This window comes from Cebus imitator, unplaced genomic scaffold, assembly GCF_001604975.1.
Source record: "Cebus imitator isolate Cc_AM_T3 unplaced genomic scaffold, Cebus_imitator-1.0 Scaffold108, whole genome shotgun sequence".
Classification (NCBI taxonomy): domain Eukaryota; kingdom Metazoa; phylum Chordata; class Mammalia; order Primates; family Cebidae; genus Cebus; species Cebus imitator.
The window spans coordinates 3,404,473-3,422,041 of NW_016107423.1; the positions used below are offsets into that span (position 1 = coordinate 3,404,473).

Here is a 17,569-nt window from a genome sequence, read left to right on the forward strand (position 1 = left end):
AGATAATCATGTGGTTTTTGTCTTTGGTTCTGTTTATGTGGTGAATTACGTTTATAGACTTGCGTATGTTGAACCAGCCTTGCATCCCCGGGATGAAGCCTACTTGATCATGGTGGATAAGCTTTTTGATGTGCTGTTGCAATCGGCTTGTCAGTATTTTATTGAAGATTTTTGCATCTATGTTCATCATGGATATTGGCCTGTAGTTTTCTTTTCCCAAATTTGTCAACAAATTTCTTCCCAAATCATTTTATGACACCAACATCATCCTGATTCCAAAACCCGGCAGAGAAATATATAGCTTCTAAAGAACTATAACAAGTTATTTATTATGCAAATTATAAAATACAATAAAAATATTAAAAATATGTATATTTACACTTCTGAGATTTGGTCTAAATGATATTGTAGAAAATTCATGGTTGTAAACATTTATATTAAAAGCAGAAAGGCACTTAGGTTTTCATTGTTCAAGGTTCTCAGTTATGCTTACCTCATTAATTGTCAGTCTAAAAAGGCTAAAGCTATAATCAAGGGCAAAAGTAAATGAAACAGAAAGCAATACTATTAAACAGAGTAATGGCAAGGTAAAAATAAACTGTATTATTCCCTTATACTTTTACATGACTAGCTGAAGAAGGAATCGGCCACTATTTCACCTAATAAAATTAGTACAACTTTGATATCAAAATTGGATATGGATTATGAATTAAGGGAAATTTATGATCAATCTCTCCTATGAACATGAGTTTTTTTTTTTTTTTTTTTTTTAAAGCATACAGCATAACCAAGTTGAGAGTAGTCATAGAATGTAAGTGTGGTTTCACATCAGGATAACATTTCATCTACTTATTAACAAAAAAGAATAGTTACATAATTGTGATGTGTGCAAAAAATTTTCATAGAATTCAGTATCATTCATCATAAAAATTTTTAGTAAACCACAAATAGAAAATAATTTATTAAATCTGGTGACACATATCTACTGAAAACTTTCCACATTCCTATTTAGTAATGAAATGTTAGAAGCATCCCCTTTGAATAACTGACAATTAATGAAAGCATGCTTTCACCACCCCAGTTCAACAACTTATTAGGTAATATTTTGGCATTTATAAAACACTCCACCTAAAGCTGGCAAAATTTTTTTTAAGCGCATATGTAGCATTCTCCAAAACGTATTATGAATTGGGCTTTAAAACATAAAATAATTGTGAATAAAATTAAAAACTAATGAAATCAAACAAAATATACTATCTGACCACACAGAACTAAATTTGAAATCAGCAATAGAAAGAGGTGTGAGAAACTGCATAGTGTTTGAAAGTTAAGAACATAACTAATCCCTAAGTCAAAAAGAAATCATAAAGAACATTAGACGATAGTTATGACTGACTAAATGAAAACAAAACCACAGCATAGAGTATTTATTGAATGCTTGTGCATTGCTGATGAAATGTAAAATCCTGCAGCTATATTTCAAAGGATTTCCTAATTTCTTAAAAATGGTAACAAAAACTTACTGTACAGCCTGGCATTACCACACTTAGGCATATACTAAAATAAGTGATAATATGTTCATAGCCATACTTTGTATGAATGTTCTTAGTACTATTATTATCATTATGATTATTTGAGACGGAGTCTTACTCTGTCCCCTGGGCTAGAGTATAGTGGCATGATCTCCACTCACTGAAACCTCTGCCTCCTGCGTTCAAGCCATTCTCTTCCCTCAGTTTCCCACATAGCTGGGACTACAGGCACACACCACCATGGCCAGTGATTTTTTTTTTTTTTTTGTATTTTTAGTAGAGATGGGGTTTCACTATGTTGGTCAGGGTGATCTGGAACTCCTGACCTCAGATGATCCCTCCACTTCAGCCTCCCAAAGTGCTGGGATTACAGGCATGAGCCACTGTGCCTGGCCAGTACTATTATTAATAATAGCCCCAAACCGAAAACAATCCAAAAGTCAGTCAGTTGAATGGATAAACAAAATGTTATATGTCCATACAATGGAGTACTATTTTGCAAATAAAAGGAAACAAATTGCTGATGTATACTGTGGCATAATGAGTCCTGAAACTATTATGTGAAGTGAAAGAAGCCAGATGCAAAAAATACTATGTAATTCTGTTTATATTAAATGTCCAGAATGCAAATAAGTGGTTAAATGGGGCTAGCAATGTGAGTGGGGATTAACTGCCAGTAGGCACAGGGAACTTTTCAGGATGATAAAAATGGACTATAACTGTATTGTAATGATAGTGGCATGACTCTATGTAAAGTTTTTTTTTAAATCAATTGTTCACTTACAATGTGTATGAATTTTATGGTATGTGCAGTATACCTCAGTAAAGCTAGTAAAAATGTGAAAAGCAAAATTTAAAACTCTTTGAAAGCTTAGGATAATAGCATTATTACCTTGGATTAAGGAAGGATTTCTAAAACAATAAATATACACAAATCATACAGGAAAAAGATAAATTTAACCATTAGAATAAAAAGTACTTTAAAAGATACCATAAAAAGCACAAAGACATGCCACAAAGTGAAAGAAGATAGTTGCACTTTATCTAGGATACAATGAATTTGTATCCTAAACATATGAAAAATCATGCAAATAAATTAGAAAAAGAAAATCTGTTAGGATCATGAAGAATGTAAACACCTGAGTTCCTGCCTCGTCCTCCAAAGGTGCTAGGATAAGTGTGAGCTACTGTGCTCGGCCAATTATGCTCCATTATTCTTATCAGTTATAGTTTACGACACTGAAAAATATACAATATATTATTGATTTAAAGTAATCAAACTATAAATTACCTTATGTAAAACAATTGCTATTGTATTCTTCTTATCTGTCTGTCATATATGGATTTATATGCATAGCAGTTAATCTGAATGTAAAATGATTTTTATAATGATTATGTCCGGGTTATAGAATTATGGAGTTTCTTTTTTCTTTTCTTTACCATTTTCCCATTTTTTCTGAATTGTTACAAGAAGTATCTTTTTTTTTTTTTTTTTGAGATGGAGCCTTGCTCTGTTGCCCAGGCTGGAGTGCAGTGGCATGATCCCAGCTCACTGTAACCTCCACCTCACAGGTTCAGGCGACTCTCCTGCCTCAGCCTCCTGAGTAACTGGACTATAGGTGCATGCCACCATCCTGGGCTAATTTTTGTATTTTTAGTAGAGACAGTGTTTTACCATGTTGGCCATGCTGGTCTTGAACCCCTGACCTCAAGTGATCTGCCTACCTTGGCCTCCCAATGTGTTGGGACTACAGGCATGAGCCACCACACCCGTTAACAAGAAATATCTTTGACCACCCCCCAAAAAAGATTGTTTTGTGAAGTATGAAATTGAAATACATTTCAGTGGAATGTATAGTAAACTAATAAATCTGTAATTTACATGATTACAAGAGTCTGTAAAAAAAAAAAACAGATTACACTCTCGATCCATGTGGGCAGAAATCCTGTCAAACTCAAGATATAAAACAAATTGGCACTAAAAACTGAAGTCTCTTTAGGTCTTGAAGGTAATTACAAGGTTAGTTTTTCCAACAAATGCCCCACTGAAGCCTTTCCTGAGCTAAATCCATAGAGCTAGGTCTTTCATTAGAAGTCATATAAGGAACAAAGTCATGTGGTATACAGGGCTAGTGCACCATTCCCTGACTGAGATGATGGATGGTATTTTGTTTATCTCTTGACTGCTGTGCAGTAAAGTTTATTGGTAAGTGTTGTTTTAAAGCAAACTACAGGAGACAGCTGACCTGTCTCTTCCCTTGTGTATGCACAGTATCTTAAAGTTCCCCCAAACCTAGAATTAAGCATCTGTTAAAAACATTTGCACTGGAGGAGATAATCAAGAGGGCATGGATTTCTTTGGTAGCTGAAGTACTAGTGGCATAGTTAAGAGATTATTCTAAATTTCAGATAGCCTAATTAATTAATTAACTAATTAATTAACTTTTTTGAGACCAAGTCTCACTCTTGCTCAGGCTGCAGTGCGGTGGCCCAAACTCACTGCAGCCTTGATCTCCAGGGATCAAGCCATCCTTCCCTCTTGAGTAACTGGGACTACAGGAGCCTGCCACCATGCCCAGCTAATTTTTTTATTTTTTAAATTTTTTTTTAAGTAGAGATGAGGTCTTGCTGTGTTGTCCAGGCTAGTCTCAAACTCATGAGTTCAATTGAGCCTCCTGCCTTGGCCCCCCAAACTGGTAAGGTTATAGGCATGAGCCACTGAGCTGGCCTTCAGATCGACTAATTTAGACATTTGTTTACCAGCTCCTTATAGCAGAGATCTATTTCAACAGCAATGCTTTGTCATTTGTTCTTTCCTGATTGAGCAGTAAAGGAATGCTTAAGCCTCCTTTTCTTGAGTGAGGCTTGAGTTGGAAGAGATTTAAACCATTGCCTCCATAGTTCCATAATGCTCATTAGCCCTGTTTTTTTTTTTTTTAAAATAGCTATTTGACCTTTTTAAGTCATATTTAAGTGTTTTGCAAAGACAGCCACAGGACAGATACCCTGGCTTCCTCTTGAGTTTAGGTCATTTTGCTGTTTCTTTGCTTTGATTGAGGCGGCTAGGGTGAGGGGATCAACAATCCTGTGTCTTTTGTAATGGAGTGTAGATCTGGGAGGCTGATGTTAGAAGAGATCTCTTGCAGATGAATGGTACACACATAAATGCTTCATTTGATTTTGGTATTAATTAAGGTAACAACAGTTGCCATATTGATAAACAATGAAATTCTTGTCACTTACCAGGCTAGTAGTTTTTTTTTTATGTTCACTTAAAATCCAAATAGGTTTTCCCAAGCAGTTGATTTAGAGACCCAGGCAGCTTCTTCCACCTTGTGGCTTCATTTTCTTCCTCCTGTGGATCCTGTGTTCATGGCTTGGGGAAGGAACATGGAAAATGTGCATGAGTGCTTTTCCTATGGGCCAGGCCTAAAAATAATCCACAAGTTTTCTGTTCACATTTTATTGGCTAGAGCTCAGTTAAATGGCCACACTTAGCTGTAAGAGAGGCTGGAAATGTAATTTAGATGTGGACCCCGCAAGAAAGAAACCAGAGTTTGGTGATTACTTTGTCAGGCTGTGTCACAGTTGCCAAATCCAGAGAACAGTAGAAAATCCAAGAAAGAAATGAAATACTGAGAGTTGGGAGAGAAAATGATCCAGATCTTGAATCCTTTTTTTTTTTTCCCCTTGAGACAGTGTCTCTCTCTGTTGCCCAGGCTAGAGTGCAGTGGTGCAATCTTGGCTCACTGCAGCCTCTGCCTCTTGGGTCCAAATGATTCTTCTGCCGCAGCCTCCTGAGAAGCTGGAACTACAGGTGCCACCACCACACCTGTTTAATTTTTTTTATTTTTAGTAGAGACGGGATTTCACCTTATTGGCCAGCCTGGTCTTGAACTCCTGACCTTGTGATCCACCCGCCTTGGCCTCTCAATGTGCTTGGATTACAGGCATGAGCTACCGAACCTGGCCCAGATCTTGAATTCTAAGGAAGTGACACAAATGAGAGGCCTGTAGTAATTCTTGAACTACAGCTCAAGTAATCACCAAACTCTGGTTCCTTTATTCTGGTGTCCACATCTATATTAAGAGTTCCAAGAGGTCTTTAATAGAACCTTCTATCCTAATTATGGGTGTGGGAGGGACACAATTAAATAGCCAACATTAAGTAGAAAGGTATTTTTAAAATCCATTGGTAGAACACAAATACAAGCAATGATAAATTTTCTTTAATTAGGCAGAATTATTTTATTTTACGACCCCAACATTAAGCTAAAGTATTTATTTTTAACCATAATTTTAGATTCTGGATGTTAAGTTTTGTTACAGACTATGTTATAAACTTTGAATTTGGACAGAAATGATTTAAAAATTATGTCGTCTCTATGATAGGGGAAACCAGTAATTTTAACCCAATAAAATAACTTCTAAATAGTTATTAAAAATTTGAAAATAACAATGATACTTATGTTATATTCCATAATTTGTATATTTCACATTTTAGTTCACACAGATACTTTATTTGAGAAGTCTTTCAATAGTCGTCTTGGAACTTTAGGACACAGTTGTGTTATAAAATGTTGTTTCTTTAGATGGAAGTTCATAAAAATAATTACCTGTATGATTCTGTATCTGCTTGTAAATTGTTTTGTCTAAAAGTCATGTGATCTGATAATCCAATGTGCTTCATGGTGTTTTATTTTTCCCCCTTCTCTCCAGGAGAAAAGTTGAAATTATGCACACCCATAGTCTTTTCACTCTGCTTGGAGAAAGGCTGATGTTGCATACAAACACTGTGACTGTCACCACGTACAACACACTTTATGAGGTAAAAATAAAAAATGCGTGATGAAAGTTTTAAGTGTATACGTGGAAACCCTCTTAGTCTATGCAACTGAAATGAGTAGTTGGTCTGTTATTCTAAAAGCTAATTAAACCAGAATCATTAAAAAATGAATACATACCTTATATTTTTATTTTATTTTAAAACATATCCATGTACAGTTTTTGCCAGTCTCTTTATGTTGATCCAAGAGCTTTTCTTCAAGTATGGTTGGCTGACTGGATTCACAAAAAGTCTTTCTAACATAAGACTACATCTATTGTGTATTTTATATTAGTTCTGCCTCCCCATCCCCACTGCTCTGTTTTTTTCTCTCCTTCCTTCTCTCTCCCTTTCTGCTTCTATTAGCTATCCACTGCTAGTATTAAGCTAGAGTTGCTACTGGGATAAAATTTAGGTAAGAATTATTTGCAAAAATTGTATCTGGATGCGTCTTTGGCTCTCATTATTTCAATTTAGAAGTTCCTTTCTCATCATTTCCAACAGAAGGAACAGCTTTTGGCTCAATATTTTCCATGAAATGTGTATACTACCTCATACAGTGGTTACTTTCATTCTTAAATGCTAGTAAAATGTTAGTAATTACATTAACCTTAACTCGGCTTTCCTATAACTGATCTTCAGTGGTCCCAGTTCTTTTCTCTAGCACAAGGGCTAACTGCCAGCATCCATTTTTGTCAGGCTCTAAGTTAAGGATGCTTTTTATATGTCTAAATGGTTGAAAACAATCAAAAGAAAAATAATGTATGACTTGTAAAATGTGTAGGATTTTAAATTTTAGTGAACACAGTTACACTCATTTGTTTAGCCATTGCCTATGGCTGCTTTTGTGCCACAACCACAGAGTTAAAAGAGTTGTAACAAGAATATTTGTTATGCTCTCCTCACCTTGCACTGTTGCTTGGCAAACTAGAAATTACAGTGATGTAATAACTGAACAATGTTTCATGTATCACCTGTATTGCCAAACCTAAGTTTTTTGCTTTTAAATACCAGTGAATATCCATCATGTCAAAACAAGAAAAGAAAAGTAGATTTGTAATCTCATACTTTGAAATATAGTGGGGGTATAGATTACTTTGTTATAGATTTAGATGGCAAGGCTTTATGTCTGTTATGCAAGGGCATTATAATCATGCTAAGAGAATACTCTTAGGTACTGCTAAATATTCATAATGTTATTCCTAACTCAGAAGAGTTGTGGTCAGAAAACATTAAACAGAATGTCTCATTGTTGTAGATTTCTTTATAAAAGTGTTTTAAAAATGAAAATGGGAGATCTTGAGAAAGGCAGATGCTGATATTCTAAATGGAGTTGTTCTATAATTTTAAATTAACCTGTAGTTCCAGCTACTTTGGGGGCTGAAGCAGGAGGAGTGCTTGAGCCCAGGAGGTCAAGGCCGCACTGAGCTGAGATTGTACTACTGCATTCCAGCCTGAGTGATCAAGTGATACCCTGTCCCCTTCAAAAAAACAAAAAAGCAAAAACAAAAACAAATTTACACTTCTCTAATCTGTTTCTTTTCATGTAAGCCATGGAACAGATCAGCCCAATTTCAGATTTTGCACAGCCCTCAAACAGAATAGTTTTTACATTTTTAAATGATTTTGTTCAGTTATATAAAATTCAGATTTCATTGTCTTCAAATAAAAGTTTTTGTTTGATTGGGTTCTTTTAAGGAAAAGTACAGAGATTTATTGCAAAGAGAAAAGTACACACTCAAGAAAGGGGAGTGTGAGCATGCTTAAGAGAGAATTACATGCAGTGGTTTTTGGGGTTGCTACCTTTATGACTTTTTTTTAACCAAGGGATGGAATATGCGTAAAGATTGCTCTAAAGGGTGGATATTTCTTAAAACTGTGATGCTATCTAGTTTTTCACCAAATACAGGTGTTCCTGGAACCATTACAGTGCTGGTGGGTGTGTGATTTAGCATGTCAGTGAGTGAGTGCATAATGAGATCCTAGGCGAACCTCTGTCAAATCCATGTAGAGTCCAGTCAGCCTTAGCTAGCATGACTCTCATCTTGGCTTTTCAGGGTCTTATCAACCCCTAGCTTCTGCATCTATTTCAACAGTTTCCTTTTGCTGGTTATACAAAACTGCTGCCTGGAGTTTTTTGATTTTCCTGCAACCACCCTGTGTTATTCCTGTTCTAGTTCCCCCTCCCGTTCAGAGATTTCCATCTTTCATTCTTCGGGATTGATGAGGGAGAAGGTCAGCCTTCTGTATCTACTTTCTGCTGATTAGAGATGTTGGCCTTGCCTAGCAAGGGCATGGAAATCTCTGGCTGCCTGGCCTAAGGGTTTCACGGATGAGTCATCAGGAGACTCTGAATCTAAGGCAGGGATTGAAATCATTGCATGACCATCATTTTGACATAGAACTGCTGCAGTGTAGAGGACAAAAAACTTACAAGGAGGTTAAACAACTAAGGAGAAAGAGTAATAAGATAGCTATTAAAGGTCAAAGGAAAGAACTGTATCAAACTTGGTAGGTGTTCTTTGGTGGAGTCTTAGATGGTTTGAGCAGTGGGATTATATTGAAATTATGTTGGTAAATCTGTTGAACTTGCAGTTCAACTAATCCTGGATTGTTAATATAAGAACAACAGGTGTGGTTCATTACTGTGCACACCCCTTTTGTTCATCTAGAACATAAAGCCTCTTATTTCCTTGACCATTCAAGCAGTTCATGCTTTGGCCCTTTTAGAGCTTCATATGGTAGCTTAGCAATTATCCCAAATTCTGGGATCCAAATCTTGCAAATTCCTGCCATAGCCAGGAGAGTTCCGAGTTGCTTCTTCGGTTGTAGAGGCCTGACCTTTAAGATAGCTTCCTCTTGTTTGATGGACAAGGTATAGTTTCCTGGGCTTAGGATGTACCCCAGATATTTTACTTCCAGTTTAGAATATCTGGGTCTTGGATGGAGAGACTGGATACCCTTTCTCCCTGGAGGTTTAGAACTTGAATAAAATTCTTATCTGAGGCCTCTTTAGTGGGTCTGCATACAAGGACGTCATCCACATATTAGAGTATGGTTTCCCTTTCTGGCTCTAGCTTCCTTAATTCTCATGCCAAGGCTATGCCTAAAGCCCCATGGCAGTATGACCCAGCTGTACTCCCAGGAAATACTGTTTTCAGGATTCGTTCACTCAAAAGCTAACAAATATTGACAGGGCATAAAGGGATACAAATGAAAGCATCCTTAAGATCTAATATCATGAACCAATTGGTGTCTTCTGATATTTAGGTAAATATGGTAGAAGGATTTGACACTATAGGATGTAAGGGAATTACAGCCTCATTAATGGCTTATAAGCCTTGAACTAGACATATTCTTCATTTTGTTTTTGGATGGTCCCTGACCAATATGGTAATAATATATGTTTTTAAAATAGAATAATAATCATGGTTAATTGAAATAAATTTTGAAGGACTCTGAGTTTGTAATGAACTCATATGCTAAAAGAAAAGTTAATGTAAGTGTACAAAATGCCAAAAGAGAAAGATGATAAATGAATGATTAGCATTGTTAGTCCTACAAACTAGCAGAAAGGGTCTTCAACATAAGTTTTAATACTACCGCCAAACCAAATTGTATAATCAGAATGACAGGACAATGGGTTACTCTTTCTGGATCACCAGAGTTTAAACATTACATCTTTTGGTGGGTTCAATCTAGTTGCAAAAAAATTAATTTGTGTGTTGGGTATCAACTTAAATTTTCATTAACGTAGTAAAGGAAATTTAACTGAAAAAGAAAATTTGTTCCAGACTTGCTGCTTAGGTTTAATTCATCTTGTTACTATCAGCCAGGTTTTGTACTCTCAGCACAATTAGTTATTTGATAATTCAGAGTTTGAAACCTTTTTTTAATCTTCATTTTCTTCTTTTTAGTTTGGGGAAATCACCTTAATCTCAGCAATGTATCAAAATAAATAGTACAATTCTAGGAATGTGTACAAACAACTTATGTTGTTGATAATGATAATTTAGAGTAGAATAGAAAATAGGCTGGGCACAGTGGCTCATGCATGTAATCCCAGCACTTTGAGAGGCCAAGGCGGGTTGATCAGTTGAGGTCAGGGGTTCAAGACCAGCCTGGCCAACATGACGAAACCCAGTCTCTGCTAAAAATACAAAAAATTAGCCGAGTGTGGTGGTGTGCACCTGTAATTCCGGTTTCTTGGGAGGCTGAATCAGGAGAGTAGCTGTAACCCAGGAGGTGGAGGTTGCAGTGAGATGAGATTGCTCCACTGCACTCCAGCCTGGATGACAAAGCGAGACTCTCACTCTCAAAAAAAAAAAAAAAAAAAAAAAAGATTCTACGTTATTTTAATAAAAGTTTTTCGAAGTCTTACTAGGGTAAAGACCATGTTATAGCGATATTTAATTTTTTTAAGTCTGATACGATGCTTGTAATACAGTAAACAATAAATTTTAAGGCACAAAATCAGATTTTTTATCAGGACATGTCAGACAACATTATATAAGTTGTGAGATGTAAAATCTATCTTAATTATTTTGAAAACCAAAAAAATTATTAATTAAGAAAATATTTATGTTTGTAGTTTTCTTGTGTGAATTTATTCTGTAGAATATATACTAATATTTGAGTTAATTTTAATGGATTTCCTTTTGAAATTATTCAATACTATTTTATATACATATTATTTAGGAATTGTAATATTTATAAAACTTGTATCTTAAATTCTGTTTGTATCTTTAGTTTTGCTTTGTTACTCCATCTCTAAATTATGAATAATTATGTTTTTCTTTTGTTTATGATTTGTAGCACTCTCTAATATACTTAAGCCTTGTTTGATTTTTAGAATATGTTTTCTACAGACAAAATAAGGAGATTTTTATGTTTAATATATTTGTAATTCTCAACAATAATATCTGTTTCGTTACTTCATTGTGATACTATTTTTGCTTTGTAGGTTATTTTTGTGTGCCGATTTCTTAATTTAATTAAACATCTAGTGGTGACAACAGGAGCCAAGTGTAAGATCTTACAACCTAAATGAGAGCTTTGCTCCTTAATTAACCAGTTTAAAGGAAAACATGTATTTTTTATATTATCTGTTTCTGTAAAGTTATAACATATTATATAAAATGTTATATAAAATGCAATCATTTTACGAGTTAGTCAACTTAAAAACAAAGTACTCAATAAAACTTTTCTCAGAATTATAGAATCTCAGGGGTGGACAGTATGTTACATACCATCTTATTCAGACTTTCTGTTCACAGAATAAAAAGTCACAAAGTTAGATGGCTTATCCAAACCTGTAAAGATTATCTGACCCAAATACCTACAGTGGCACTTAGATGCAACAGCAGGGTTACCACCCATTTTTACCACCTCATCTCAAAAAGTTGAGCATAGTAATACTATAAAATGATGTATGCATGATGAAGCTGGGGAGCAGGTGCATCAGAAAGATAGCTTCAGTAGCTCCTGCCCCAGCCTAAAGTTCTGTAACACATGAATTGCAAAATAATTCCATTTATAAAATGAAATTTCAATATGTAATGCTGGGCTCAGGCGTATCCCCGTATATAGCATGTAAAGTTACCTCCATGCTTATGATTCACTATTGTTTTCTTCCCTGTCGAATACTTGCATTATTGCATTATAGCCACTGGGGACATGTGGCTATTGAACACTTAAAATGTGGCTTGTGTGAATTGAGATGTGCTATAAGTGTTAAATGCACATGGTTTTCATATCCATATCCAGCTCTGAACCTCCATACAATTTTGTTTTAGTAGATAAGGGCTATCCACTAATACCTCTTACCAATCCAAGCCAGTCAAACCTTTTTGGGCCCATCTTGAGTCCTATCCTTTCATTAAAATGTTTGGGTCTACATTCATCTCTTTTTATTTATCTCATTATTCCCCTTCTCCCTTTTTAAACTTACATAGGTTTTTAATAGTCTGCCATGTTTTGTTACTTAATATGCCATACATTTATGCCTGCCTCCAGAACAATAATTAAATAAATTGCTACTAGAAATGTAATTGCAGCTAGCAATGTATTTTCAATCTCCAAACATTTAGCAGAGTGTGGACCCATAACTGGTTATTAATAAATACATGTTGAATTGAGTGTCTGAATATATATTTGTAATTTAAAAAACGCTTATAGTTGAATATGTTATAGTTTTCAAACTACTTTTATATTTGAAGACTTATTTAATCTTCCTAGCAGTTTTATTAGCTAGGCAAGACAGTTATTCCTTTCATTGTTAGATGATAAAGTAGGGACTTAAAAAGACAGTATAAACACTTTTGTTTCTTGGGCAATGCAATTTCTTCTCTTTTGGTTGAGAACATTTTAACTACCATGAGAGAGTATGTTCTGGTTTCCTTCAAGCTCATCAGAAGTTACTTTGAATCCTTTATTTATAACCCCAATTTTCTGGGATCCCATCCCCTCAGCTGTAGCTGTACACTGAGGTCTTTGGGGCAAGTTGGTATGAAAACTCCTTATAGGTATATACCAAGCAGTAAGTGATTTTTCTTTAGTATATGATATTCAAATAAATTTTATTTAATGTCAACCCCATTTGATTAGGAGTGCATATGCAGAGTGCTCTGTTTAGAAGGTTCTGAAACACTGTTTAGTTTTAACAAGGAAATGTTTAGTTTCATCAAAAGTATGAGAATGAGAACGGGGGTAATTATATGCTATATTTATCATTTGATAGTAGGGCAGTTTTTATTTCAAGTCAATATCTTTTTCACAAACATTCCAAGTATACTTAAGTAAACATCCTGTCTTAGTCTGAGCAGAATGGGAAGAAAAATGAGACTTCTGGATGTCATAGTCCTTTTCTAATCAGAAGAGACCATCCTCTCTCGATTTACTTTTTCCGTCTTCAGCTTCTACAATATAGCTATGTTCAGTTGGCCTTTCAGCTAACATTGGTAGTTTTGCAGTAGTTTTTGTACTTGACTTAGAGCTATTCATTCAGAATTTGCCATGTTAAAGCTAAACAGATATAAAATGATGTCTTTATTAAATATAACCTCATTGAGTTTATGTAAGAGAAGAGACAAACACAAGCTTAAGCCTAAAATATGGTGAATAATCATATATACATTATTGATGTATAATTAAATTAATTATTCTTTAACAACTATTTACTGAGCACTAGTATGTGTCAGGCATTGGTGCTGATCACTAGGAATATAACAGTGAAGATGATGTTCAAAGTCCTCCTCTTATAGAGCCCACATTTCAGTGGGAAAGTTAGTAAATGTTTTAGAATTCTCTCTTTCCTTTATTTGGTCAACTGTTGTTTGTATTTGAAAGAAAGAACTTAAAAACGCATTTAAAAAAATAGCAACAAACCACATTGTTAGGAAAAACTTTCCCTTGTCACACTTATTGAAGTCCGGGCCAGGTGTGGTGGCTTATGCGTTTAATCCCAGCACTTTGAGAAGCTGAAGCAGAAGGATCACATGAGCCCAGGAGTTCAAGACCAGCCTGGGCAATAAAGTGAGACCCCATCTTTACAAAAATATTAAACAAATAATTAGCTGCATGTGGTGGCATGAACCTGTAGTCCCAGCTACTTGGGAGACTGAGGCAGGAGAATCACTTGAGTCCAGGAGTTGGAGGCTGCAGTGAGCCATGATTGTGACACTGCAGTCCAGCCTGGGTGCCATATTGAGATTCTGTTTCTTAAAAAAAAAAAAAAAAAAAAAAATGTAGGTAATTTTATGAACACTGAAAAGGTATTTCAAGTAATAAATGCACGAATTTCCTAATTAATCTTTCTTTCTATAGATACTGGTTTTGGCTTTGTATCTATAAATAATCAGTAAAATTTGGTGAAGACAGAGTTAGAGTTTAGAAGTATGTGGAATTCATTTAAAAGTTCCTTTAGGGCCGGGCACAGTGGCTCATGCCTGTAATCCCGGCACTTTGGGAGGCCAGGGTGGGTGGATCACCTGAGATCAGGAGTTCGAGACCAGCCTGATCAACATGGTGAAACCCTATCTCTACTAAATACAAAAAATTAGCTGGGTGTGGTCGTGTATGCCTATAATCCCAGCTATTTGGGAGGCTAAGACAGGAGAATCACTTGAACTTGTGAGGCAGAGGTTGAAGTAAGCCAAGATCACACAATTGTACTCCAGCCAGGGCAATAAGAGTGAAACTCTATCTCGAAAAAATCCCTTTAGAAGAATGTTCTTTTGATTTGGACTGAATTGCCTTTTTTTTTTTTTTTTTGCAGTTCTTTGTATATCTATATTTTGCAATTATGATTTAAACTGTTTTCTAAATGAAGTTCAAATTCTTCATCTTTCAGATCTTGACAGAGCAAGTATGTACTCAAGTCGTACATAAACCACATCCAGAGCCAGATTCTACAGTGAAAATTCAGAATCCAAGTGAGCAACTCACAGTTCTTTATTGTATTGTGGTAGGCACATGGCAACAGAGACTAAAGCAAAATTTTTCCTAATCCCTTAGATTATTATGGTGCTTACCTAGTTCAAGACAGTTTTAACTCACCTATTATAGTGCTATTTATTTGAAGGTGAGTTGAAGATACGATATGGTCACAAATCTTCAAGTCCTTTTTCTTTGTTTACAGTGATTCTTAAAGTGGTGGCAACTTTGTTAAAAAACTCTACACCCAGTGCAGAGCTGATGGAAGTTCGTCGTTTATTTTTGTCTGATATGATAAAACTTTTCAGTAACAGCCGTGAAAATAGAAGGTAAGCAGTTTGGATACTATAACAAAACTTTATTCCAAAATTAATATTTTCTCTCTTTTTAATTTTCAATTCATTTCAAATATTTTCCATAATGCTAAATACTTTTAATCATCAGAAAAGGCATTTTATGTTTCTTTGACATAATCTGTATTCAGTATACTTCTATTTATTTTTATTTAATTATAGGGATGCTATATTTTACTTGTAGATATGAATGTACATATAAACAAACTCTTATTTAAAATTTAATATTCCTTTTAGTGGTACCTATCGCCTATAGAACTTTCAGTTGTAATTGTGTTGGATTTGTCCATATTCATCTATGCTTACCACTCCTTTTTCCTTATGGCTGTTGATTATACATTTTGTTTTGCTGTTGTTGTTTGTTTGTTTGTTTGTTTGTTTTGATACGGAGTCTTTGTTGCCCAGGCTGGAGTGCAAAGATGCAGTCTCAGCTCACTGCAGCCTCTGCCTCCTGGTTGCAACCTCCTGCCTCAGCCTTCCCAGTAGCTGGGACTATAGGCATGTGCCATCACGCCCTGCTAATTTCTGTATTTTTAGTAGAGACGGGGTTTCACTGTGCTAGCCAGGATCGTCTTAAACTCCTGACCTCGTGATCCACCTGCCTCTGCCTCCCAAAGTGCTGGGATTACAGTTGTGAGCCACCGCGCCCAGCCTGTTGTATGTTTTTAAGCTAGTTAGCTAGAATATGGGGTAGACTCTGAGGCCATGGATTCTGTGGTAGTCATTGCTTGAGTCTATTAACATATATTGATTGAGTGCCTGTTGTGTGCAGTGTAAGACCCTGTGCTACACAAGGTAGTATTAGTACACAGTCTGAGTATATTCCAGTGGAAAATAAAACCATAAAGCAGTGATTAATATATAAGGTGTTAAGTACATTGTGAGTGACAAAGGTGGTAAGAAAGTAGAGAATCAATAAGTAAAACTGACCGTGAAAGTTAAGAAAGTGATTTTGAATGATAATTAGGATTTTTTCAGGTAGAAAAATAAAAGAAAGTCATTCCAGGTATAAAATATAGAATGTGCAGCATGACTGTACCTTGCTTTACTGAGGCCAGATCAGATCATATTTTCACGACTTTATCAAAATTTCAAAATAGTAAATTCTGACTTAATTTGGGTATTTTTAATGAGATCTAATTTTTTTTCTCTGTAGATGCTTATTGCAGTGTTCAGTGTGGCAGGATTGGATGTTTTCTCTTGGCTATATCAATCCTAAAAATTCTGAGGAACAGAAGATTACTGAAATGGTCTACAATATCTTCCGGATTCTTTTGTATCATGCAATAAAATATGAATGGGGAGGCTGGAGAGTCTGGGTGGATACTCTCTCAATAGCCCATTCCAAGGTAACACGGGATTTAACATTTTAATATCTTCAGAGTTAAAGCAGTGTATTAAATGGCTACAAATATGCATCTGGTGCCATCTTGTGGGCATCTTAGATTTTGACAGATTGCTGTATCTTAGTTTTATATTTTTTTTTCCCTCACTGTTCGTAGACCGTTAGAACTTAAAAATGTCTTACAGATGAATTAATTCAAACCCAAAATTTATAAATTATGAGTTTTATACCCAAAGCTGTCCTACATCTGTTTTATAGCAAATCTGAGAGCTTTAATCTGAGCCACTTGCTCTTTTAACTGGTTCTTAGAATAATATTTCCTGAAATAGTTTCTGAAATATACTTTTTAAGACATTTTTTAAGTAGTAAGATTTTTTTTTATTTCCAAGTGATTCATAAATACATTTAAAGTGTTTAAGTTTCGTGGTATTTTAATTGCATTGTCTTGTCTTTATTTTTAATCTTAAAAATCTGTGTGTCTGTATTTTCAGTATTATTTGATCTTTGGTAAAATCAAATAGTGAATTAAAGTGTACAAGTATATACACATTAGATTTTGAAAATTCAGAGTTACGGATTTCTCATCATGAACTGCCATAGAAGAAGCCTGGGTGTCAGAGTATGGCTTTTAATTTAGTCTGTGCCATATTGAGTTTTATGATTTTAGGACACTCATTTAGTCTTTTTGAACACGAGTTAGAAAAAATGTTTAAATGGATAGATAGTAAATATTATAGGCTTTGTGGGCTATAGAGCTTCTGATGCAGCTACTCAACTCTGCCATTCAGTGTGAAAGGCAGTATATAATGTAAATGAATGATCACGGCTTTGTTTGAATAAAGCTTTTTCACTGAAAGAGATGATAAGCAGATCTGTCCCATGGGCCAAGATTGCCAGCCCCCACTTTTGGGACTTGCTTTCTTATTCTGTAAAATTAAAGAGATTTTTGTATTATGAAGTATTCTTTAAAGGATGGTTACCCCAATCTAAAATTCCATTAACTTATTTAAATATAAATTAATAGTACCCATGTTTATAAGAAGAATACTTTGAACTTTAAAAAATATTAGAAAAGCTTTTA

The 17,569-nt window shown here is 35.1% G+C and overlaps 1 protein-coding gene across 9 annotated transcripts in view; it reads left to right on the forward strand.

Moving 5' to 3' along the window:
- Nucleotides 1-17,569, forward strand: part of NBEA (neurobeachin) — a 707,023-nt gene that overhangs the window by 185,769 nt on the left and 503,685 nt on the right. For all 9 annotated transcript variants that reach the window (XM_017537954.2, XM_037741813.1, XM_017537951.2 and 6 more), the window contains exons 18-21: nucleotides 6,252-6,360; nucleotides 14,708-14,789; nucleotides 14,996-15,119; nucleotides 16,300-16,492. In XM_017537954.2, coding sequence (XP_017393443.1) covers nucleotides 6,252-6,360; nucleotides 14,708-14,789; nucleotides 14,996-15,119; nucleotides 16,300-16,492 — 508 coding nt within the window. The remainder of the gene's footprint in view (nucleotides 1-6,251; nucleotides 6,361-14,707; nucleotides 14,790-14,995; nucleotides 15,120-16,299; nucleotides 16,493-17,569) is intronic.